At 48.7% G+C, this 25,609-nt stretch overlaps 1 protein-coding gene across 14 annotated transcripts in view; it reads left to right on the plus strand.

Moving 5' to 3' along the window:
- Plekhg3 (pleckstrin homology and RhoGEF domain containing G3) overlaps positions 1–25,609 on the plus strand; it is a 58,684-nt gene that overhangs the window by 25,941 nt on the left and 7,134 nt on the right. For 9 of the 14 annotated variants that reach the window (XM_090344276.1, XM_090344275.1, XM_090344288.1 and 6 more), the window contains 15 exons: positions 16,804–17,184; positions 18,397–18,494; positions 19,522–19,591; positions 19,883–19,929; positions 20,053–20,203; positions 20,296–20,427; positions 20,565–20,747; positions 21,126–21,218; positions 21,496–21,582; positions 21,806–21,839; positions 22,119–22,217; positions 23,536–23,625; positions 24,078–24,116; positions 24,532–24,551; positions 24,871–25,305. In XM_090344276.1, coding sequence (XP_090200402.1) covers positions 16,804–17,184; positions 18,397–18,494; positions 19,522–19,591; positions 19,883–19,929; positions 20,053–20,203; positions 20,296–20,427; positions 20,565–20,747; positions 21,126–21,218; positions 21,496–21,582; positions 21,806–21,839; positions 22,119–22,217; positions 23,536–23,625; positions 24,078–24,116; positions 24,532–24,551; positions 24,871–25,305 — 1,959 coding nt within the window. The remainder of the gene's footprint in view (positions 1–16,803; positions 17,185–18,396; positions 18,495–19,521; positions 19,592–19,882; positions 19,930–20,052; positions 20,204–20,295; positions 20,428–20,564; positions 20,748–21,125; positions 21,219–21,495; positions 21,583–21,805; positions 21,840–22,118; positions 22,218–23,535; positions 23,626–24,077; positions 24,117–24,531; positions 24,552–24,870; positions 25,306–25,609) is intronic. The other 5 variants (XM_090344282.1, XM_090344285.1, XM_090344286.1 and 2 more) reach the window with 5 other exon arrangements.

Genomic DNA, 25,609 nt, shown 5'->3' on the forward strand with positions numbered 1-25,609 from the left:
GAACTGAGGCCCCACAAGTTTGGGGAAATTGTCCAGGATCATTTAGCTGTAATACAAGGCATACAAGGCAGAGATAGGCTTAAGCTTTTTTTTTTTTTTTTTTTTTTTGCCAGTCCTGGGGCTTGAACTCAGGGCCTGAACACTGTATTTGGGCTTTTCTCAAGGCTAGAGCTCTATCACTTGAGCCATAGTGCCACTTCTGGCTTTTTCTGTTTGTGGTACTGAGGAATCAAACCCAGGTCTTTGTGCATGCTAGGCAAGCGCTCTACCAGTAGGCCAAACTTCCAGCCCCAGGCTTAAACTTTTCTTTCCTGGTGCTAAGGATAGAACCCAGGGCATTATGCCTGTTGGGCATATCTCTTTAGCTCTGAGGAATACCCAGAGCCCAGGATTTGAACTTGAATGGCTCTAAAGCAGGTGCTATTAGCTCTAAGCCAGATTGTTTCTTAAAAGTGTGGCATGTTGGACAGCTCTCTGTCTCCAGGGGTCCAGCTAGCCAGGGTGTGGGTGGGTTACAGTGGAGTTGTAATTCAGTTCTACTCAAGCAGATTGCCAGTTAGCCCAAAGGATGCTTGCTTGCTTCAGTGGAAACAAGAATGTTTTCCCTGCATTTCCATCATAAACACCTACCCAAAGCCAGAAAATGACAGAGAAAGCTGCATTTGAAATGAACTCAGGCCTCTTTCCACCAGGACCTTTGTGTCTGTTCTGGACAGGATGCTGAGCTGGGAAATCTTGGTGTTGGTCGTCACTTCTGTTCCCTACCCCATCTTCCTACCTTCCAGATCCAGCAAATGCTATTTTCACACTAATTTCTCATTTATTATAGAAATAAAATATTACAGATGTAGTAGAAGATTTGTTCTTCCTCAATCCTTTCTTCTTCCTTCTCTTCTCAGAAATAACACTTCCTGAATATGGTGCTATTTATTTCTATGAATGTTTTTATTTTGATTTATTATTATTATTAAGTAATTGTACAAAGGGTTACAGTTCCATAAGTCAGGTTATGAATACAGTGATTCTTGGTCAGTGTCACCCATGTTTTCATTTTCCCCATTTTGTTTGATTAATTTAGGATTATGTGTGTGTGTGCGTGTGTGCGTGTGTGCGTGTGTGCGTGTGTGCGTGTGTGCGTGTGTGCGTGTGCGCACGCGCTGACCCTAAGGCTTGAACTCAGGGCCTAGGCACTGTCTCTGAGCTTTTTTGCTCAAGACTAGTGCTCTAACACTTGAGCCACAGCTCCGCTTCTCTTTTTCTTGGTGGTTAATGGAGAAAATAGTCTCATAGACCCTCTTGCCTGGGCTGGGTTTGAACTGCCATCTTCAGATCTCAGCCTCCCGAGTAGCTAGGATTACAGGTGTGACCAGCTGGCACTTGGCTCCCCCCCAACTCCCGGGGGTCATTTTATTTTATTACTTTGAAGTAATTTTTTAAAAATAAAATTGTTACTTTACTTTTTGTTGTGGTTGCATATATTCTTGGATTGGCTCCGTGTGTGTGTGTGTGTGTGTGTGTGTGTGCGTGTGTGCGTGTGCGTGTGCGCGCACATGTGCCAATCCTGGGGCTTGAACTTAGTGTCTGGGTGCTATCTCTGAGCTTTTGTGCTCAAGGATAGAGCTCTACCACTTGAACGAGACAGTTCAGCATCCAGCTTTTTTGGTAATTAGTTGGAGATAAGAGATTCATGGGTTTTCCTGCCCTGGCTGGCTTCAAAAACTCTGATCCTTATGATCTCAGCCTCCATCAGTAGCTGGAGGGATTACAGGTGTGAACTTCCCATGTGTGGCTTCTTATTTTTTTTTATTATTTTATTATCTATGTTGATATATTTAAGTCTAGTCGTTTTTAACTGCTCTGTGGTATCTATTGTGTAATTATGACATGGTTCCTTACTGATGGGTGTGTAGGTTATTTCCATGCTCTCACCACTGTAGATAATGCTGTACTGAATGGTCACATGTCAGTCTTTTTTAGTGTGTGGGCACACAGGGGGATTATTGTGTCATAAGGTGAGGCTTATCAAAATACTGCTGAACAATGCTCCCAAATGACTTGTAACTCATTTATATTCGTACTAGAAACATGAACTCTTACTGATATTTGGATTGTTTTTTCCTAACATGGAGGATATGAAATGGTATTTAAGGTTGTTTTTTTGGTTTTGTTTTATTTATTTATTTATTTATTTTTTCTTGGGCTTGAGCTCAGGGCCTGAGCACTGTCCTTTGACTTGGACTTTCTCAAGGCTAGAGCTCTACCACTCGAGCCACAGCACCACTTTCGGTTTTTTTCTATGTATGTGGTACCAAGGAATCGAACCTGGGTCATTGTGTATGCTAGGCAAGCACTCTACCACTCGGCCAAACTCCCCGCCTCTAAGGTTGTTTTAGAAAATTAGCCCTTGGGGACGGGAGTTTGGCTAAGTGGTAAAGTGCTTGCCTAGCATGCATGAAGGTCTGGTTCGATTGCTCAGTACCACATACATAGAAAAAAAGCCAGAAGTGGTGCTGTGGCTCGAGTAGTAGAGCTCTATCCTTGAGAAAGCCCAAGGACAGTGCTCAGGCCCTGAGCTCAAGAATGCCCACAACTGGCAAAAAAAAAAAAAAAAAATTAGCCCTTAACTCACAGATCAGGATGAGCCTTTTGTATGCCTCTTGGCCAATCATTTTCTCTTGTGCTCTTGCCCTCTGTGTTAAGAAAAAATTATCCAGGTAACAATACCAAACCTGTATAGTTTAAACTGTAACAGGGAATCCAGCAACCTCCCATCTCTGTCTTCCAACTACCAATCCTTACTCTGACATGTTATAGGCCTGTGTACTTTTCCAGAGGCCATTATTTGTGTGTGTGTGCACCCCCGTACATGCATGTGCACCAATGCCAGTCCTGGGCTTGGACTCAAGGCTTCATACTATCAACTTTTTTTGTTCACACTTGGTGTTCTACTATTTGAGCTACACTTTACAATCCAGTATTTTCCTGGTTAATTGGAGATAAACGTCTTAGGGACTTTCTGCCCATGTTGGCCTAAATTCACCTGGAAAGTTTTTTTTGGTTTGTTTTTTGGTTTTTGGATGTCAGTCCTAGGGCTTGAACTCAGGGCCTGAGCTTTTGACTGGTTTCTGGAGATAGAATTTCATAGACTTTCCTACCTCATGGGCTTCCAATCCTGATCCTCAGATCTCAGACTCCTGTGTAGCTAGGATTGACTACAGGTAAGAGCCGCCAGCATCTGGATATCTTTTTCTTTTGTTGTTTGAGTTTTTGGGATTATATGTAAGAAAACATGGTTCACAGGATGGTTTACTGTTAATCTTTTTCCCCCCCCCCCCAATGTTTTTTAGCTTAAGCTTTTTCATTTTGGTCTTTTTTTTTTTTTTTTTTTTGCTCCATATTGAAAATGTGAACTTTTATTTTTGTACTTTCACATTCTGTTGATTATATGTCTGCTCTCAGTGAGTACAGCACAGTCCTGATAACCATAACTTTGTAGAACATTTTGAAACTGGGGAGTGTAAGTCTTCCAACTTTATTGTTTTTCATTATTGCTTTGGCTATTCTGTGTCTCTTCCATCATATTTGGAATTAGCTTGTCAGTTGCTGTAAAAAGCCAGCTGGGATTTTGACACAGATGCTTATTACTTTAATTGGAATTAAGAATCTTTTGTTTTATGTACCTAGGGTTTTATGCATGAGCCATAGGCATTTAGTTGGTTTTTTTTTGTGAGTACTGGGACTTAGACTCAGGGCATGGACACTATCCCTGAGCCTTTCTGCTCAAAGCTAGTGCTTCCATTTTGAGCCATAGTGCCACTTCTGGTTTTTTGGTGGTTAATTGGAAGTAAGAGACTCACAGACTTTCCTGCCCAGGCTGGCTTTGATCCATGATTGTAAGATCTCAGCCTCTTGAGTAGTTAGGATTACATAGGCATGGGCTACCATTTGTCTGGCAAGTATTCACTTTTATAAAGTCTTTTTCAGTTTTTTATTTTTAGCTCTATTTATGTGCTAGTTTGTTACATCTCTGGCCCGTTGGGGTGGCTTATTCTCTCATGTGACTTTTAATCTTTATATTGAGCTCCTGACTGTTGGTTACAAGAGTAGGATGCTTAAAAAGCAATATGTTTTGGAAGTCTGTACTTACTGGTGAGGTGCCTGGGCCAAATGTGAGTGGGTCAGTGGGGTTCAGGGAAAAATTGAAAGACCTTCCACCTGAGTTTTTGCTTGTCTGACTGCTTTTTATCATACAGGTCTGGGATCAAGAGTCACCTCTCCAGAGACTTCCCTGGCTTTTCTTTCCAACAAAATCACTCCTTGCTTTACCTTTTCTATAGCTCTTAGCACTATGGAAAAATATACCAACTCGTCCACCATGTGTGGCCTTCCTTCTCACTGTCATACAAGTTCTGAGGGAGCAAGCACTCCTGTTATTCCCTGCCATGTCCACAGCAGCTGGTGTGTGGTTTACTCTGTCAATAAATACTAATGGATTCACATAGTACACATTTCAGATAGGAAGCTTAAGACCTGATTCTGCAGCTTTACCTGGGCTGCGTATGTCTGGGCAACAAGGGGAGGTAGGTAGCTTGGCTTCATATTTCCAAACCTCTGCTATCCACCCTGTGTACCTAACCTTCTTTGACATTGATTGATTGTCCATTATGGGGCTTGAACTCAGACCTGGGCGCTGTTCCTGAGCTCCTTTGCTCAAGGCTAGCAATCTACCACTTTTAGCCCTAGTCCCACTTATGGTTTTTGAGTAGTTAATTGGAGATAAGAGTCTCATGGGGACTTTGCGGCTCATGCTGACTTCAAACCACAATCCTCAGATCTCAGCCTCCTGAGTAGCTAGGATTACAGGCGAGAGCTAGTAGTGCCTGGCTTTTGGCATTTATTTATACAATTGTCAAAATTGCTAGTAGGGATTTGAATGCAAAATGACCTGGGGAGAAAAGGGCATGGAATCCTGGGAGACCTGGGCTGTAGATGGGTTCCAGTGACAGAAGTGGAGAGAAGTTCCTGGGTACCGAGTATGCCTTTGTTCTAAGCAAAGCCTTAACTTGTAGAAGGGCAGAATGTACCAGGTTGGTGGCTCATGTGCTAGCTATTTATTAGACTAAGATGAGGAGATAGAGGTACAAAGCTAGCCCTGGGAGTTAAATCTGTGAGAATAGCCAGCAAAAAGCCAGAAATGGAGGCATGGCTCAAGTGGTAGAGCACCAACCTCAAGCAGAAAGAATGTGAGACCCTTCGTTTAAACCCTGGTGTGTATGTGCATACACATACACACACAAACATACATACTCACATGCACATGCATGCACACAGAATGTTTCTCCCTGTGGGGAAGATTGCGGATCGCTTCTTCCCATTCTTTCCTCTTGGGCTCCATGGGGAAGTGTCTGTTGTAAAGAACACAGGGACCATTTCCTGGTTCCCCACACCCCTAGCTGGATGGCCTGGCTAAGTGGGTTTTGTGAGATCACATAGACTGTGTCTGGTAAACTTTAATACACTTCAGCTAAAGTTATTTTTGTTGTTGTTGTTTTTGCAGATTCAGGGCTGAGGCTTCCTGTCTGAAATGTGTACTGTGTGAATCTATGAGTGTTTATTGACAGAGTAAACCACATGCCAGGTGCTTTGGACATGTCAGGGAATAATAAGAGTACACACTCTCTCAGAACTTGTATGAAAGGCCGCAAATGGTGGATGAGTTGGTATATTTCTCCAGCATTCTAGGAGCCATATGGGACTCAGTTTTCCTGATCTGTAAATTAGGGCTAATGCCAGCTGCCCACCTACCTTGCTGCTGCTTGCTGCTGTGAAGACAGAGGGTTAATAGCACCAGGCTTTGAGGGCCTGGGTGGGGGAGGCGCCCCATAAATGGAGTATTGTTGTGTTGGTGAATGATCTGGCTTTGTTTGAGTCTTCACTATTTGACTTCCTGCACTTCTTGTCCCAAGTGCTTCATAGCTGGAGATATTTGCAAATCAGCCATAGCTCAGCGGATAGTGCTCACCTCCTGGGACTGTGGCTGGGATCCCCCCAAGCAGGGACCCACCGAGCTGTGATGAGAAGCTACATTTCCGCACTGGACCCCTCCCACCCCCCAGCCATCAGGAATGAGAGAAATGCAGAAAGTATGACCCACACGCGGAACTAGTTCTGAATAGGACTTTATTGAAGAGGTTTCCCAGGAGGCGGGCGCTTTAATTCCCGGGGCTGTTGGTGGCAGTTTGCTGCTCGCCCCAAGCCTGTTAACTGCTGGGCTGCTGGATCCAGATCCATTCCCCGGGAGAATGCAGCTCCCTGGCTGCTGGCTCCTCACCACCCTCTCAGTGCTCTCCTCGGTGCTCCTGTTCCCATGGGAGCCCTTTTGAGGAAAGCGGTAGGTACTCCTGGGGCCAGTGGGGTGTGCCTGGGAGCCTATCAATTCTAGTTCTGCGGAGTCTTGTCTGACAATCTCCAGGAAACTAGGCCTGCCAGGCTTGGGGCACAAAGCAGATTTCTTCCTCAGGGATTCAGACACTGAGGGCCATACCTGATACAGGCGTGGGAGGGTGGCTCCTTCGTACCTTGCCGTGGCTCTTTGCAGTGGGTTTGTCCATGTGGCTGTATTCCTTTTTTTTTTTTTTTTTTTGAGATGACTACGAATGCTTTGCTAGGCAGCTGCAGAGGATCCTCTCATGACAAACATTCAGGTGGTCAGAGAAGGTTCCAGAGGGACTCAGAGCACAGTGTGCTTGTATGCACAGTGTGTGAATGCATGTAGGTACACACACACACACACACACACAAACACATACTGGGAAAAGCAGAGTTAATCTCTTGGTGCTTCCTGAAGCTTCCTTTTCCCAGAATCCACAGGGGATGGTTGTTTGGGATCCAGTGAACTGGTGGCCGGCCGAGCAGGTGAAAGAAAGTTCTCTACCACCCCGGTGGATACCGGGCCACCATTTCCATAGCTCTGGGCAGCAGGTGCAAGAAGCTGCGGGCAGACTGTTGCTCTGGCCTGGCTTTCTTCTCCCCCTGAATCCCTATTATACTTTTCCAGGGCTAGACTTTGCTGTCTAGGTTATGTCTCTTAATGTCATTTGCACCCCAGAATCTGGCATTTGGTGACAGCAGTCCAGCTGTCTAAATTCTGGTCTGTGTTTGCTAGGCTAGAATGCGCTTTTCTACTGGAACTGGTTGGATGACTTTCTTAGGCTTCCCTGGATGAGGCCCCTTCACTGGGGAGGTGGGGGATGGGAAGGGTGTGCCTGGAAGGGGTTTGTTGGCCTCTGAAGGATGTGGATCCACAAGGAGAAGCCCTGTGTCAAAGGCTGCCCTCCCTTGAGAATTCACACTTGTATGTGAATCTGTGAAGTCTGTCTTGGATAATTTATTCCCTAGCTTCTCAGGGTCAGTCCTCAGGCCCTGGGTAAAAATCCGGGGTAAAAGGAGGGCGCTTTGTTGAAGAGTCCTGAGAGGTGAAGAAAGTGGGAATCTCCGCAGTTCCCAATCGCATGTCCCTTTTTTCTGGGAGCGAGAGGTCTTGCTTAAATTGGGACTGCAGCTGTGTTGTGGGGTAACTGGTAGTTTTTTCCCAGTTTTGACATGCAAGGGAAAGCAAAGTGAGAGTTGAAGAACGCACAGTTCACTTAGGAACCCCATCTCTGGCCTAGGTAAAAGCTACTGGCCTGGGATCCCAGGGGGAGGTTCCCCTCTGGCTGAAACCTAGGATCAGTTTTCTAGAGTAGGTAGGTGGTCTTTTCCTGCCTTTTTTTTTTTGAGGCATCTCATTTATGCATAGCTTCATGCTATCACCTTTATTTTGGGGGTCATATTTCTTTCTTTCCTCTTCATGTCGGTTGGAATGGGGTGTCTCATTCTAGCTGATGTTTCCTTAAGCTTTCTCTTCTCTAGACATGTTTCTTCTGGGCCTCTGTATTATTTTCCCACACCTGCTGGCTTTATGAACACCTGAAGCCACAGTCCCACATCTCACTTCGTATTGTTGCTCACACCTGGTCCCATGGACAAGTTTGTCTGAGTAGTTGTTCTTTCAGACCTGTCTTGTATGTATGTTGTCTTATCCCAACTAGCCCTGCGATTCCTTCCAGTCTGGCCTCTTGCTGCCTGGTGCACAGTGTTGGGTGATCAGATGCTTTAGGGATCCAGCTTTCCCTTGGCATCGCATGCTCTCACCTGTCTTCCTCACCTAACTCAGCTCAAATGTCATCTCCTCCCAAATGCACTTGGAATCCTGTTAGCACTATTTAGCCACACATCTGTACTAGCATTTAAGGCATTATTTTATGCCTTACAATAACGTGTAATGCTGTAAGTGTTTCTGCTCAGGCCTGTTCTTTCTAGCTCCTAGTTTCTAGCTATGTTCTTTCTAGCTCCTGGCTCCTATTTCAGGCCATCTCACCCCATGGAATGCTGAGGAATGTGCCCGCTTGCCATAGCAGTCAGGCTGACTCATTTACACTTAGGTTTCTTACTTGACCTTCTGTGGAGTATGGGTGTCACTCTGTTTTTCCTCACCAGCCAAATAGCTCTGTATTTGCATGTATAAGACCACACAATGTGACCTAGAGTCCTAGAGGATGAACACTGGCTTGGTGGGGGAAGGGTTGGGTTATCTGGTCCACCACATTTAACTTTTTAGTTAAATTAATAATTAATACGTTTTAGTATTTGATGTGGGTTAAAAAATGGGTACAAGTCAGAAAAATCTTGTGTCTTGGTGCTTATAGAACAAATACGATTTATCTGTCATCATCATCAACATCATCAGCACCAGTTTTGGTGACCTTACTTACTCTGTGTGTTGGATGCACAAATTACATATTAGTAGTATTCTTTCAAGCCTGGAGACGGTTGTTGAGGTTGGCAGTGTTGCCGTGCTCATTTTGCTGATGGGGAACTTGAAGCTTAGGAAGTCCAGGTGACTTATTCCGGGCAACATATAGCTAGGAAAGCACAGGAGTTGGGATTCAGACCAGACCTGCATGACTCAATGCTTGTATATGAATTTCATTCAGTTAGCCTCCATGGATTTGCCTGGCCTGCTAGCTTGCTTGCATTTTTTTTTTCTTCTCTGCTGAGAACTCAGGGAGGCTCTTCTGTTCCTGGGTGGCTCCTACTAAGATTCTCCAATGCCTTTGTTGTATAATAAATAATATAGCAATGAAGGTGTGGCTCTGCCTTTCTTTTGCACATGACTTCCAGCTTATAAGCCCTAAGGTACTCTTCAAATGGGGATGGAGCCAATAAGATTAGTAATTTTTAGGACTTAGGCCCTAAATTTCGTACTAATCTTAGGAGCTTTTTCTTATTTGTTTTGTTTTCTTACTAATACTGGGTCTTGCACATGTTAGGAAAGCATTGTACCTCTGAGCCACATTCTAGCCTTCTATGAATTTTTTGATCCAAAGATGGGAACTTTAGATCTGTTTGGTTTTTTTTTTGTTTGCAGGGGGGGAAGGGGAGGAGGAGGGTGGAGGGTGTAATTTCCAGTATCATCTTTTACAGCTTCCTTTGGTTGCTTCATTTTCTGGGGACCTTGTATCATTTCCCATCATAGTGACAAGTTTTCTTTTTTTTGGTCCATCGTGGGGCTTGAACTCTGGGCCTGGGCGTTGTCCCTGAGCTCTTCAGCTCAAGGCTACCTCCCTACCCTTGAGCCACAGCCCCACTTCCCATTTTCTAGGGGTTAATTGGAGATGAATCTCACATTCTTTATGCTTGGGCTGGCTTTGAACTACAATCCTCAGATCTCAGCCTCCTGAGTAGCTAAGATTAAGGCATTGAGCCACCATGCCTGGCTTATGGTGACAAGTTTTGCTGACCTACTCTGGCTCTGAGCAATGTCAATTTATAATCACCAATCATCACTTTCATTTGGCTTTAGTATATGTATATGTGAAACTGTGTGTGTCTGTGTACGTGTGTGTGTGCGCGCTTGAATGTGTGTATGAATGATTGTGGGGCTTGAACTCAGGGCTTGGGTGCTGACCCTGAGCTGTTTTGCACAAGGCTAGCACTCTACTACTTTGAGCCACTTCTGCACAGCGTCACTTCCAGTTTTCTGGTGCTTAATTGGAGATGAAAGTCTCATGGACTTTCCTTCAAACCCTGGCTGGCTTTGAACTGTGATCCTCAGATCTCAGCCTCCCGAGTAGCTGAGCTGCCAGCACCTGGCTATGTGAAACTTTTCGGTATACTGCTTCTCTTGGGATATTTGTAGGGAGATCTCATCATTGCAGTCCCTTGTCCAGACCTGGCTATCTCTCCCCTCCCCCAGTCTTTTGCCACTGGTCACTTAGTATGTGTCCTGGCAGGACAGTTGTACCCCTGCTGGAGCTCCTTGTTTGGAGCCAAGTAGGTCAGAAGTGTCGGGGTGCATGGTCAGTCATTGGTCCTGAGTGCTCCTTGTCTTACTGGAAGCTTGCTGGCAGTGACTAATACGGAGGAAATGGCTTTGGTCTATACTTGAATTATGTTTACCCTTCTGAGAGTGGGGAGAATGGTTCTAGGTACAATCCTATTGAACCCCTAGTGGTGACTTGCTTTCTGAGGATGATGGCTCAGCCTGCTGTGCTGTATTTATGTCCAGAAGAAATGTCGTGTATGAGTGTCATGGACCAGTGATGCCCAGAGGCACCGGAGTTTAAAGAACTGTATTAATTTCCTTCTGCTGCTGTAACAAATTCCACCCACTCAGAGAAACTTAACACACATTTACTAAGTTCTGGAGGTCCGAATTGTGCCTGGATCTTCAGGCCTATGTTTCTTCTGGGAATTCCAGGGTGAACTTTGTTGGCCTTGCCCTTTCCAGGTTTCTGAGGCTTTTGACCCCCTTCCTCTATCTTCAAAGGCAGATGCAGAACGCCTTCCCTTTTTCTTTGTTTCTTTCTGTCCCTCTGCCTCCATCACCACATCAACTTCTGTCTGACTCTGATTCTTGCTGGCCCCTTTATTTAGTCAAGTCCTTTTTGACACCTGGTGACAGGTTCTGAGACTCAGGGTGCAGTTCTGCTTGGCAGGGAACATTATTGAGTTATAATAGTGCCTGTGTTGGGAGGAATTGGAAATTGGTCTAAATTTGTAGCCAACTTTAGGAACCTCCAAGGCCCTTCCTGGTGTGAGACAGGACAGGCACACACGTTGGGGTCCTGGGAGGTTGGAGGTGCTCCTCCTCCTGAACAAGGTGCCAGGGGCTTTCCTTCCTTCTTCAAGGCCAGACCTACTTCATTCAGTAGGTCCAGACTTCCCCTGGAATTCAGGTGGGAGGTCTCTGTTGGCAGGGCAACCGCAATCCTGTTCCTCCTTGGCAACTGCAGGCCTCCCCAGGGACCCAGCCACTGGGGCCCTGCTGGGTTCAGGTGGTGGGAAAACCAATTCCCAAGGGAAAATGAATGTGCGCCAGCCGGGCTGGGTTTGGGTGGCCCAGAAATCTTGGTCATAGTGTTCACCCAGCCTTGGAGACAGAACATGTTGCTCATATTAAACACAAAGTTACTTTCCGGGGAGCCTTTCCAAGTCCGGAGACTCCCGATCTTCAGGAGGCATGGGAGGGGGTCAGACTGAGGAATGTAATACATTCCTTAATAGGGAAGGGACGGAAAGTCAGACTGAGGGGGGGGGGGGAAAGGGAGGAGAATGGTCCTCCCTTTCCCCTGAGCCTCTCAAGGTATGTAGAGGAAGAGCTATATGGACAGACATATGAAATGGACTTCTGCTGGGACAGTTAGGGGAGCAGTGGGGGGGGGGGCAGGGTGCCAAGCTGAGGAGTCTCAGGGTCGTGTGTGAGATCTCTCTCTTGGTGGTCACAGTTGCTTCCCCTGGTCTGGAGAGGTGGCTATTGTGTGGCTTCCATCTGAGGAGATTGTCAGAGTGATCCTCAGGCCATGTTCTGGAGAATGTCAAAAGCCTTCAGCCTCTCTGGTTTGGAAAATGTTGGAATGAGAGCGGATGGAAGGCCAGTGGAGAGAGGAGGTCACTGAGGGAGAATGGAGAATGGCGGCAGCAGTGGTGGCTTTGTCCCTGAGGTGAAGACCTGTGTATATACAGCTGCTCGCTGGATTCTTCCCTCACAGTGGCCTGCAGTTGCCTTTGGGGGAGCTCTGCTACTTCAGACAGGTGTGGTGCTGTGGGGCATCCATTCCTGGCTTTTAGGTGTGAGGTGAAGGGCAGGAGGTGAAAAGATGTCAGCCTTTTGGAACCAGAATGTTTTCAGGGAGTCTCCAGCCTCCCCACCTACTAGAGGGCTCACCCCAACCATGCCCACCTCCTCTTCTGTCTGTTTCACTCACTGGCCCTGGAGGGACAACCAGAGCCAGTGTGCCTGAATCTTGGGGGGGGGGGGGGGTCCTTCAGGACCAGATGCAAGAGTTCCAGAAGGCTCCAGGTGGTTTTCCTGTGGGATGACCATTTCTGAAAGGAGGAGCAGGGTCCCATCACCTGAGGAACATGAGGCCTGTAGACAAAGCCAAGGCAAATGCGCATTTTGGAGGTGTCATTTTTCTTCCCTGTAGGGTCAGATTGAGGGCGCTGTGCAGGGGACGGGCTGTGCTGTGCTTCCAGGGCCTGCTACAGCCTGCTTGCCTCTGGGCCTGTGGGAGGAGAGGTGGGGCAGGTAACCTGGGAAGGTGTGGGTAGAGGAAGACTGTGGATTACACTTAAATGTGGAGAAAGTTTAAAGGAGAAGGAAGAAACTGACTTTTCTTCTTTTTCCTGCTGTTGGTCCCTTAACAAAGGTGTGTATCTGTACTTCTTAGACAAAGATCTTTGGGGAAATCGTCAGAGTCACAGTGTAGAACTTGAGACAGGAATATATCTCTCTTGCCTCCCCATCTCTCTGCTTTCCTCCTGCCTGCCTGCTTTCTTGCTATTTCTGATCCTGGGAATTAAGCTTAGGGCCTTGCACATTCTAGGCAAGCTTCTCTGCCACTTGAGTACCTCTCTTATTTAAACTTTGTTTTTGTTTTTGATGAGACTGGATATTGCTGCTACCTTCTGCCTAGGCTAGCCTCGTAACTAGTGATCCTCGTGCTCCCCCTACTAAGTAGCTGGGATTGTAGGTATGTACCCCTTGCCTGGGTAGAGATGGAAATGTTTTCTAGAAGTCTGCTTCATGGCTTCATAACTGATTGCATCGACTCATTGCAAGATGGAAGAGGTCTCAGCTGGGGAAATGAAAGTTCGTGGAGTCCTGGGTGTGATGAGATGGTGTGTGGACATGGGTTTAAGTGTTGGGCTGCCGGTCTGCTTTGACCTTTCCTGCCCTAGAAAGCCTCATGTTCTTGTATGGCATTTTTGTTCAAGGCTGCCATTCTGCCACTTGAGGCACAATTCCACTTTCTGCATTTTTTGCTGGTTAATAGGAGGCAATGGTTAGTTGGAGATAAGTGCCTCACATTTTCTACCTGGACTGGCTTTGAATTATGATCCTTGGGTCAATTCCCTGAGTCACTAGGTTACAGGTGTGAGCCACCAGTGCCAATATCTTCCAAGGTGAGCAATCAGATTGTCATCCTGGTTTGGGCTTGAGTTTTGCAACATGTGTGATGCTCAACTGGGTGGGAAGGAAAGCTTGCCCATGCCCAGGAAACATGTGGGTAGTATTGTGTCTGTGAAAATGTGAACTGTACACATGGCAGGGCTCCCATGAGCCTTTAGGGGCTGGGACACATTCAAATGGAGTAGGATTCGTCTTCCCTCTCACCATCTGGTGGCCTTCTTGACAGTCCACACTTGAACCCTGCTTTGTAGTACTTGTTCCCCCATTTGTTCTTTATCTCCCCTGACCCCTGTCCTTCCCTTGGCCTCTGGTTTGTCCTTTTGGTCAGGGGAGATAATGATACTGTATGATAATGAATGTTCCTCTTCTTTTATTACCTGAGAAATTCGCAGTCTGATCCTGAGAACCCTTTCTTTTCTCCTTTCTACTTTCCCATGCCTGTGACTCTTTCTACCTGGGTTCTGTATTTTACCAAAAGGAGAATTCCAAAAGGATAGTGAGTGGCCACAAGCCACACAGCAGGTCTACAAACAGCCATCTAGGTCAGCCCTTGACACTGTCTTGCTGGAGGCCCCAGTCTTTCAAGTCTCCCTGTGACCTATGCCCATCCCAAGCCATTAAATCCAGGAGCTGTGACTAATCTTTTGCTAGTGGCCCTGGCTGACAAAAAAAAAATCCATCTGGGAGGCAGTGGCCGGGAAAGCATGATGTAGCCATAGTGGAGACGTTTAGCTCCAGCTTCACGCTCGTTATTGCTGTGGACCCAGTTGTGCACTTATAAAGTGGGGATCTGTCTGTTACATAGAGTTGTTACTGGAGAGGGTGACTTGCCAAGTATAGAGGTAGCACTTAGAACCGTTGAGCCGGAGGCCAGTCTGCTTTGTTTAGTCTCAGAAGGATTTAGCTGGGACTCTATTTTCAAAATGTGAGCAAATGTTTGCAGATGGGTAACTGTGTTCAACCACAGAAAACTTCTTTAAGTAAAGAGGTGCATTAATTTTAAGGCTTTTAATTTCTTTGGGGGGGGCTCCCATACAGTGGGGGGTCTCCAAGTAGTAGCCCTCAGGAAGGTACTTTGAAGAGACAAATCTTGATAAGCATGCATGGGCTAGGGTAGGGCTGTGACGAATCCTTTGCTTTAAGGCTGTGACTTGGCTGGCTGGGAAATCCATTTGGGATTTGGGCCTTTTCCATTTAGCCTCCCCACAGGAGCTGAGTGACCTCAAGACTAATCTGAGAAAGGTCTTAGGTCATAAGTGCCTGCCCCATTGTTCCAGCTGGGACGGCTGGGGCCAGGCTAGGTAGGGCCTGACTGAGTAACTACTTCAAAGGCCTGGAGAGCACCTCAGGGAGAATCACACCAGGAGGTTGGTCCAAGCTTGGGCCTTTGTGCCTTTGTGTGGGAGTGGCATGGTATCCTGCTGCTGTGCCCTCATTTCCTCTGAGCCCTCATCTGCCCTGTAACGGGGTTATATAGACACCTTAGAGGTAACACTCCCCCGCCACCCCATAAAGACAAGAGCTGCCCCTGCTGGGTCAGTGGTAGCTGGGAAGTAGGTCTGGACAAGAGAGCATCAATTTGCTCCTTTATGACCCCTGCCCTCAAGTGACTTGCAGCCCAGGGTGGAGGGTCTGAAACGAGCCCAGGATTTCATAGTGAGCTCTCCAGAAGACAAAACCTGGCAGGTTCCAAGAGTGAACTGGGTATGGGAGGTTCCTGGAGGTCATGGCCAATCTGAGATTTGTCATGGAGGAAATAATGCCCTGCCAGAGAAGACAATATTTGCAAGAGTCAAGAGTCCAGAGGGGCTGGCTTCCAAGTGGGAGCAGAGACACAAAACCCAGGGGGCAGGTGCCAAGAGCACTGGAATGATGATACTTTGTACATCATCTCCTCTTAGCTCAGATCCCTCCCTGTCTCTTGGTCTCATCTGATCAGGTAGCTTCTGAGTCTTGGGCTGTGTTAGGAGACTTGGGTCAGCAGAGGTAAGAGGGGGTGCCTCGGGACTTCCCACCCTGTGGAAAAAGCAGTCAAGTGAGCATTGTGGAAAGTGGTGTTGATGAGTTCCGTTTTCCTGGTGTTGTGTCTTGCCCCAAAGCCACGACCTGAAGTAGGCTCTTGTTCACTGCCCCCTTTGAAGCTGCCCATGGGCCTGGCTGGGAGCTGTACCATCACTTCAGGGAATAAAGTTCACCCGAGGCTATGTTTGTCTCACCTGGGTGCAGTTTCCTGCCTTCTGTGCCACATTAACCTAGCCATGCGGAGGGGGGTTTGTAGAGAGACTCAGTGGTGTTGCTCAGCCCTGGGGAATTTCCTGGTGTGGTTGAGTCAGACTTCTACCTGTATCAGGTGTTGGGGGTGGAGTAGAGGAAAGTTGGTCACTCTCTCCTCCCTCTTTCCTGTCAGTATCCACAAAGTTTCAGGTGTATGCCAAAGCCACAGATGCCCTGAGAGTTTGCAGTCCCAGGTAGAATATTACCATGTACGTACTGTCTTAACATTGTCCCTATGTGTTTGGTCCTGGAATAGGCCTGACAGTACTGTTGACCTGACGGTGTGTGTTGTTTTAATAGTGTCCCTATCTGGTGACCCTGGAATAGGCCCTGACAGGCAAGTACTTGGAATGTTTCCTCTTCTACTTCTTCCTCCTTCTCCTCCTCCTCCTTTTCTTTTCTTTTCTTTGGGCCAGAACTGGGATTTCAACTCAGGGCTTCGTGCTTATTCAGCTGGTGCTCTGTCACTTGAGTTCCATCTCCAGTGAAGCTTTTTGCTGGTTATTTTGGAAATAGTACTTTGTGGGCTTTTTGACCCTAGCTACTTTCAAACCATCATATTCAAATTTCAGCCTTCTGAGTAGTTAGGATTACAAGTGTGAGCCACCATTCCTGGAGCTTGAACTCAGGGCCTGGGCACTGTCCTTGAGCTTTTTCAAGGATAGTGCGTTACCACTTGAGTCACAGCATCACTTCTAGCCTTTTCTGTGTATATGGTACCAAGAAATCAAACCCAGGGCTTTGTGCTTGCTAGGCAAGCACTCTACCACTAGGCCACATTCCTGGTCCGTGTTTGTTTGTTTTTTTTTTTTTTTAAACTATGGTAAAATATACCTAATGAAAATCTTATCATTCTGACACTGAAATTAATTCAATAATATTAAACTGACCTGTGCAGTAAGAAAACCTCTCCTATCACAATTTCCACCCCCACCCCACCCCAGGCAGCTTCCTTTCTGCTTTCTGATTCTGTGGGGACTCAAGTGGACACATTTCCATCTATTTTGCTGCAGAATCTCCCTGAAGTGCCCCTACCAGGCAGCGATGCCACGATGCCCGTCTCTGCCACCCTTCACCCAGATTGCAGCCAGGAGCGCCCGTCGAGCCTGATGTCCACCACCTCCTCTGGCTCCTCTCGTGACAGCCACAGTGCCATGGAGGAGCCCACCGGCCCTGAGGTTTCTGCCCAGAATGGGGTGGGCTCCCCATGTGGCCGGCATTCTCCCAACATCAACAACAACTCCAGCGGCTGGATGAACGGGAAGGGGTCCCTGTCCCCATTCAACAGCCGGGCAGCTGGACCTGTCCACAAGCTCAGCTACCTGGGGCGAGTGGTGCGGGAGATCGTGGAAACGGAGCGCATGTATGTGCAGGACCTGCGTAGCATTGTGGAGGTATGTGCCGAAGGGGGAGTGGAGTGTCATCTTCCTTCTGAGACCGGTGTCCCACCCCTGGGAGGAGCCCCTTCCTACTCCAGGATAGAAAATTTACTCCCGTGTGTGTCACAGATTCAGCCTCTGGGGAGCATGAGGAGGCCCCTAGCGCCCGTCCTGGGGAGACCTCACTTCTCACGCTTCCTTTATGATGCTGAGCTACAGGGGTGGTTTTTTGGGCGGGACTTCCTGTAAGTGCTCAGGAAGTGAACAGTGTGAGGGGGATTTGAGGGACCCTAGCCTGACTGGGAAGACCACCGCGCTCTGCAGGAACTGGATGAATCCAGGCAGTCCCAACCAGATCCTTGCTCCAGCCTTTATTATTATTATTATTATTATTATTATTATTATTATTTAGTTTTTTAGACAAGGTTTGATAACAGACTAAACAGCTGTGATTATTGATCTGTAGCACTATACAGGTTTTTTTTTTTTTTTTTTTTGAGTGCTGGTACTGGAGTTTGATCTCAGGGCTTCATACTCTCACTTAGCTTTCTCACCCAAGTCTGGCACTCTACCACTGCTCTGCTTCTGTTTATTGTTTTTGTTTTTGTTTTTGCTGGCTAATTGGAAATAGCCTCATAGGCTTTTCTGACATGATGGCTTAAAACAAAAATTCTCAAATCTTAGTCTCCTGAATAGTTAGGATCTATAGGTTTGTGTCACCAATGCCTGGCATACCCAGTTTGTTTTCTTTTAAAAGTGTTGTGGTCGGGGCCGGGAGTTTGGCCTAGTGGTAGAGTGCTTGCCTAGCATGCACGAAGACCTGGGTTCGATTCCTCGGTACCACATACGTAGCAAAAAGCCAGAAGTGGGCTCAAGTGGTAGAGCTCTCGCCTTGAGAAAATCCAGGGACAGTGCTCAGGCCCTGAGCCCAAGACCAGGACTGGCAAAAAAAATAATAAAAATAATAATAATAAAAAAATAAAAGTGTTGTGGTCTTGAGAGTGTTAATTAATGACATTGTAGGGACCCTGTTTCCAAATAAGATTACTTTCTGAGTGCCGAGTGGACATGAATTTTGGGGTGGATTGTTCTCCAGCTCCAGTGAATGCTGTCTGTGAAGTTGTTGATAGTTGTACAGTGCAGTGCAGAATTGAAGTGTGATGAGGGAGGTGGTGGGGCAGGGTGGAGCCAGGGGTGTTCATGTCCTGACTGCCTCTCTCCACGCAGGACTACCTCTTGAAGATCATCGACACCCCTGGACTGCTGAAGCCAGAGCAAGTCAGTGCCCTCTTTGGGAACATAGAGAACATCTATGCACTGAACAGGTACGGGAGCGGGGATGATACCATGTTCTAGGGTGGCACTTCAGGGCCAGAGGAATGTCCCTGGGCTCATGGGATTATGACATGTGGACCTGAGACCTGATTTCTGAAGGTGGGGAATAGAGGTCCACCCCCATACAAGGGCATAGTTAGCTCTGCCTGCCAGCTGGGAGAATGTGCCCTGCGCTGATGCACTTTCTAGAGATAATTTGAAGTGGGCTCCTATGTCCAGTATGCTGGGTTAATAACTGCTTCTACATTGTACTTCTTCTTTTGGGTGGCGCCTCTCTCTCTCTCTCCCCGCCCCCCATATGCTGGTTCTAGTGCTCCACCACATGAGCCATAGACCTGCTTCTGGCTTTTTTGGTGCTTAATTGGTTATAAGAATCACACAAACTTTCTTGCCCAGACTGGCTTTGAAAGATGATTCTCAGATCTCAGCCTCCTGAGTATCTAGGCTTACAGGCATAAGCCACCAGTGCATGCCTGTTCTTCTTATCCTTGTCCTCTATTTGCAAGTCCCATCATTCCTCCTCCTTTTTTCCCATTGATCCCAAGGGAAGTTGGGCTCCCTGCAGATGATGTGACCCGTTAGTGGAATGCAGGGGTCAGGCAAGACCTGGAAGGGCTGAATAAGGCCTGGCGAGTACATGAGGACAAGCCAAGGGGGCTCTGTGAGGGCTTGAATCTGCTGCTTCCCCCTTTAATTTCTACTTCCCCCTTTAATCTCTGCTTTTGTGTGTTTTGACTCCTCCTGCGTGCAGAGGAGCTGTGTCCCCTCCTGAGGTGGGTACTGGTGTCCCCTCTTTCTTCTCTGCTTGTTGAGCATGTGTGTTTTCTGGTCTGGTGTGCTGGCTATTTTGGGTGGTTGCTGCCTGGGACAGGGCTCATTCAGAGGGTGGGAGCCCCAGCAGTTAGCATGACCCCAGGGCTATATGTGAGTCTAGGTCTGAGGAGTGGGCAGGGGGCGTGTCACTGGTAAGGAGGCTGCAGAGGTTGAGCTCTGATGGCTGCTTTCCTTCTCACCCAGCCAACTTCTCAGAGACCTGGACAGCTGCAATAGTGACCCAGTGGCTGTGGCCAGCTGCTTTGTGGAGAGGGTAAGAAGGGTTGGGTCATTGTCTCTTGTCCAGACTTGTTGGGCACTCGACGGGATGAATGCCCAACCTGAAAGACTTCTAAGTCCTGGAATCCCACTTCAGGGCATCATGCACTGAGAAGGGTGAAGCTAGGGACCAGGTGAATTGCTGTACAGGAATGGGTACAAAGATGGCTCTGCAGGCACTTGGGGGAAGGGAGGACAGAGCATGCCAGGCACTTGTTTTGGGTCTTAGCAGGTTTGTATACAAATGAGAAACTCCCTGAAGTCACTATTTTTGGTTTCATTTTAGAGCCAAGAGTTTGATATCTACACTCAGTATTGCAACAACTACCCAAAGTGAGTAAATGGGGTGGAGGGGGGGAGGTGGAGCTGTTTGATGAGTCTGGGCCCTGCCACTTCCTCAGACTTTTCCCAGGGGATGAAGGCCTCCTCACTCCTCTCCCATCTCCCCGCTCCTAGCTCCGTGGCTGCCCTGACGGAATGTATGCAGGACAAGCAGCAGGCCAAGTTCTTCCGGGACCGGCAGGAGCTGCTGCAGCACTCGCTGCCCCTGGGCTCTTACTTGCTGAAGCCAGTCCAGCGCATCCTCAAGTACCACCTGCTGCTTCAGGTACCCAGGGGCTCCTTCCTCAAGATGGGGGCTTGGGGAATTGGGATAGAGTCCTGGAGTTGGTGTTACCTAAATCCCCGTGTCCTTTCTAGGAAATTGCCAAACATTTTGATGAGGAAGAGGATGGCTTTGAAGTGGTGGAAGATGCCATTGACACCATGACCTGTGTGGCATGGTATATCAACGACATGAAGAGAAGACATGAACATGCGGTCCGGCTCCAGGTACTCTGGTCTGGGAGGCCGGGGACACTCAGCGGAGCTGAGCCCAGGGATGCTGTCTGGGATGCTTTGGAGCCAGTCTGCATAGGGCTCCTGGGGCCCGCGAGGCCTAACCCTGGGCCTTGGGGCCTCTACTGCAGGAGATTCAGTCTCTGCTCATCAACTGGAAAGGGCCAGACCTGACCACCTATGGGGAGCTCGTCTTGGAGGGCACGTTTCGTGTGCACCGAGTGAGAAATGAGAGAACTTTCTTCCTGTTTGACAAGATACTGCTCATCACCAAGAAGCGGGGAGATCACTTTGTCTACAAGGGTCACATCCCGGTAACCCTGCCTCCTTTGCTGCCCTCTCTCCTTTCTTTTTTTTTTTTTTTTGGTTTGCCAGTCCTGGGCTTGAGCTCAGGGCCTGAGCACTGTCCTTGGACTTTCAAGTGGTAGAGCTCTACCACTTGAGCCTCAGCACCACTTCTGGCTTTTTTCTATGTATGTGGTACCGAGGAATCGAACCCGGGTCTTCATGCACGCTAGGCAAGCACTTTAACCACTAGGCCAAACTCCCGGCCCCCTCTCTCCTTTCTTAAAGACCTTGGCTCCTCCACTTCTTGCCTGCTCATGGGGCTCCAGTGCCATCCTTCTGAGACTGTCTTGAGGGCTGGAGGCTCCCCTCCTTCTTCCTTGACCTCCTTGTCCTCTGCCCCGCAGTGTTCCTCGCTGATGCTGATCGAAAGTACCAGGGACTCCCTGTGCTTCACCGTCACCCACTACAAGCACAGCAAGCAGCAGTACAATATCCAGGTGAGCGGTGATCAGGGCACGGGTCCTGGGGGCCAGGACTTTCAAGCCTACCTTCATGTGATTTCCTGGTTCCCTAGCCTTGAGTCCCAGGGTTTCTACCTCTAAAGCGGGTACCATCACAGGCCCCTCTGAGAGCTGGAAAGAGCCAAGCCAACCTTGCAGGCTGTAGCATCACCCCCTTTCCACCTCTTCCTCTGGGCCTTAGTGCTAGCGATGCCACACAGCCTCTGCCTACATGTAATACTAACCCCGGGTCCCTTTCCCTTGGGCCCTCCAGGCCAAGACAGCGGAGGAGAAACGAAGCTGGACTCATCACATCAAGAGGCTCATCCTAGAGAACCATCATGCCACCATCCCTCAGAAGGTTGGTACCCCAGGCTGCTCCTGGTGGGGTGCCTGGAGAAGGAGTTGCTCTGAGCCAACTCTGAAGAGTCTGCTGGGGGTCTCCACCTTCTGGACTTTGGCTGTGCTAGACAGCGTATGTCAGCATACACAGGCCTAGACACAGCCCTGTGGCATGTCTTGGTGAGCAGAGGAGGAACAGCAGAGAGAAGCGTGGTGACAAATTGACTTCCTTTTCTCTCTAGGCCAAGGAAGCCATCTTGGAAATGGACTCCTATTGTAAGTGATCTCCTCCTGCCTGTTTTGTGCCAGGTTGGGCCGTGTCCCGGGCGAGCTTTACCTGATGCTTTCATTCCAAGAGCAGAGAGGACAGGGGTGGGGTGGGAGCCTCCTGTCACACTTCCTATACAACTAGGGGCATGGTCTTGCCAAGGAGCCCCTGGAGGGAAGAAGATGGAAGGGCTCCTGAGGCATCTGGAGTTGAGGTCAAGGGTGGTGGCAGGTCTAGAATTGGGCTGATATACTGACAGCACCTGATTGTCTCCTTCCTGCTTGCAGATCCCACTCGGTACCGCTGTAGCCCAGAGAGACTAAAGAAGACTTGGTCCTCTCAGGATGAGGTGTCCACCCATGCGCGGCAGGGGCGCCGGCAATCTGGTAAGGAAAGGGTTCAGCCCAGCAGCAGGTCTTGGACCCATCTGGGGACCATCTGCAGCATCTAGGGCTGCCACCCCCAACTCTGCAGGAACTTGGGGAAAGGTAGCAGGGAAGATCAGTGAACCTGTGCTCCCCGCCCTTTACCAGGTACCACTGGACTTTCTACTCTCCTTTGAAAAAGAGGGCAGTTCTTTTCAGAGCTCGTTCAGGCCTCAGGCATCTCTTCTTTGCTTTTTCCATTGAAAGCTTCTTTCTCTGCTCCTCAGCCAGAAATAAGACTTAGGCATCATGGATAGCCCCAGCCCAGTTCTAAAGTGATAGAACAGACGCAGGACACAAGAAAAATGACTTAGACCAAGTGGCACCAAATCCAGACAGGAAATATTTACTTTGGGTCTTTGGAAAAAGTTCCATTTTCCTCTCTTGGATTTTCTTCCATTATTGGACTTGCTAATGGGCTCTTAGATTTATTGGAACAAATCATCTATTTAGAAAGAAAGAGAAAAAAAACCTTCGCTTTTATTTTTAGCAAACGTACAGTGTATGTTTTCTGTGCTGATTTTATTCCGCAGTTCAGTCTGAGGCCTAGTGACATCTGGGATAAGCCACAGGGACAGGGTTGCACAAGAACCATTTTAGAGCCACCTAGAGAGAAACCATTTTGATTGACGGTGAGCTGGGTCTTGGCTCAGATCCACACGTATATGGGTTTTGATTGGCTTACAACCTATGATTCCCCTGCACCCCTGTGTGGATTGATGTGTGGGTTTGATCTTCTAGAAGTCAGATTCAGGTTGTCTCTGGAAAGCTCTTGATATTACTCTGGGTGGATCTTGAACCTTGGGCAAACTTGATTTGGCACTCCCCTCTCCCAAAAGAAAGCATTTAGATACTTATTTAGGAATAACGATATAGCATATATATGGATGTGTATACATATGTACACAAACATGTATGTACATGTGCTTATGTATGTATATATGTACGCATATGTGTGTATGTATGTGTGTATGTATGTGTGTATGTATATGTATATGTATATGTATATGTATATGTTGTGTGTGATCTTGGATATGTCCATTGGTGAGGATCAGCTAAGAAACCTCAGTAGTTTCCTGTGGCACCAAGTTTATAGAAAACCATGGTAGGCCCAAAGCTGACTTAATGTTAGTCAGGCTGGAGGGAGGAGGTTGGGTTGAGGAACATGGAAAGAAGTCAGGGTTTTCTTATCCCTGCCTCAGGTCTGTCCCCACAGAGGCTGGGGAAGAAGGTAATGACACCGTCAGCCTAATGGTTATATTTTGTGTCCTGTCCCCAGAGCCTGGTCCCCCCCTGTCCAGCCGGGCAGCACTTCCCAGCAGGCAGCGAGGATTCATCCTGTCAGGCCTTAAGGGCCGTAGGAAGTCTGGTGCGACCTCTGCTTTCCAGCCAGGGTGCTCGGGGGCTTGGCAGGGGATTAGCCAATGTGCTGATGTGCTCTTTACAAGGGAAACAGAAGAGCTTGAGGTGGAAACCTGGCTAGTTGGTCTGACCTGAGGGGGCGGGGGGGGGGGGGTGAAGAGCAGCTTGGGGCCTGTCCCTTCTCATGGTACCAGAATCAAGGGCCATAGGCTGAGTGGGCAATGTAGTGTGCTGGGTGCAGGGCTTTGAAGGAATAGGAATGATCCAGGTTCTTGGGGAAAGTGTTAGGGGGCTTGGGAACACTGGGGAGGGAGCCTCCCTGAGGTCTTAGCATTGCTGGGGCGAGCCAAATAGACTTTGAGCTGGTAATGTGCTGGCAGTGCTGTGAGCTTGGGACCCAGCCAGGCATGGTTGTTTCCTGGCCTGCGGCTCACTCTGCCCATTTGCTTTCCTCCTCAGAGCCAACCAGACACCTGCTGAGACAACTGAATGAGAAATGTAAGTATGTGACAGGGTGGCAGCCATTCCCAGGGGCCTCTAAGTGGGACAGGGGGAGTGAAGCAGGGGTCTGCCCTAGTGGGCAGCTATGGAGAGCAGGTTAGTGGGAACTTAGCCTCTGTCCTCCCATGAAGAGGGCCTCACCCCTGCTTTCTGCAGGGGGACCCCACTTACTTACTTTGTGCCCTTCCGTTGGTAACAGCAGGAGCCAGGTGACATGCACAGGCCTGTGCTGCTCTTTGCCCGAGCTCCTCAGCTGTCAGTCATTCATTTGGAAGCCTGGATAGGGTGAGGGGATCTGGGAGTGGCAGCCCTCAGGGGCTTCAGCTTCTCTAAACAGACTCTCCCCTACCTATCTGTCTCATCCCCTCCCCTCTCCGTCCCCTGTGTGGACTTGGTGGTGGTCAATCAACAGCCAAAGCAGCAGGGATGAAGGTGAGTCCCAGGTGCTGGTGGAGGCCTGGGAAAGGGCACTGGTGAACGGAGGGTGGCTGGGACTGCCCGGGTCAGCCCCTAGGGAATGCTCCCTCCATGTCCTGTTCTTGGAGCCCCTGTGATGGTCTGTCCAGCCTGGCTTTGTTCTCACATTTCCCTGTCTGGAGCGAGGAGAGCTTCTGGGTCTGTCTTCGTGACCAGCCTTCCTACCATAAAATGCCTACTTTTCACTGGAGGCCTGTTTGGATAGGTAGAGGCCCAAAGGAGGCAAGAGGCTTTCCTCAAGATGGGTAACCAGGGGCCCTTGTGTTCTGAACAGCATGCAGGCAGCGCCGGTGCCCTCCTGGACTTTGAGCAGGTACCCCATATGCAGAGTCTGCAACCAGAGACTGAGGGGACTACCCCAGAGGAGGAAGAGCAGGAGGAGGATGAACAGGAGGAAGAAGAGGAGCGGCAGGAGGAAGAAGAGGAGGTGGTGGAGGAGGAGGAGGAGGAGGAAGAAGAAGAAGAGGAGCAGGCTTCTCCGGCCTCTCTGGAGGACCTGGCAGGGCATGAAGGCAGTGAGAAGGTGCCCCAGCCAGAGCCCTCAGGCTTGGAGGCAGAGGAGGAGGAGGAGGAGGTGGAAGAGGAGGAGGAGGAGGAGGAGAGTCTGGCAGTGGAGGAGCAGGTAGCCGACTTCGCCAGCTCCCTGCTAGCCGCCCTCCACTGCTGGCACTATCGGGCCAACGCTTTACTTTTCTCCCGGGGTGCTATGGTGAGGTGTCTCTTTGATCTCCCCCCTTGCATGTCCCTTAGCATGTGCATGTCCCTCCAGGAGTCCCCTCTTGTGCCCTCCCCCTCCCTTTGGCCCTTGCATCAATATTTCTTAACTCTGTCACTTGCGCTCACACCTGAGTGAACTCCTGGCATGTACTCTTCCAGCACTGGTGCCCTCCAGTATTCTCTTCCCCAAGCAGGACTAATGCACGGCGGGAGGTGGGGAGTGGGAAAGCCAGCACACAGCGAGGCCGAAAGGTCAAGTCCACTTGGCTGGGAAGGGAAGGTGGGCTGGGCTTTTC

This window comes from Megascapheus bottae, chromosome 14 (assembly GCF_031878675.1).
Source record: "Megascapheus bottae isolate mThoBot1 chromosome 14, mThoBot2.hap1, whole genome shotgun sequence".
NCBI classification, from domain to species: Eukaryota; Metazoa; Chordata; class Mammalia; order Rodentia; family Geomyidae; genus Megascapheus; species Megascapheus bottae.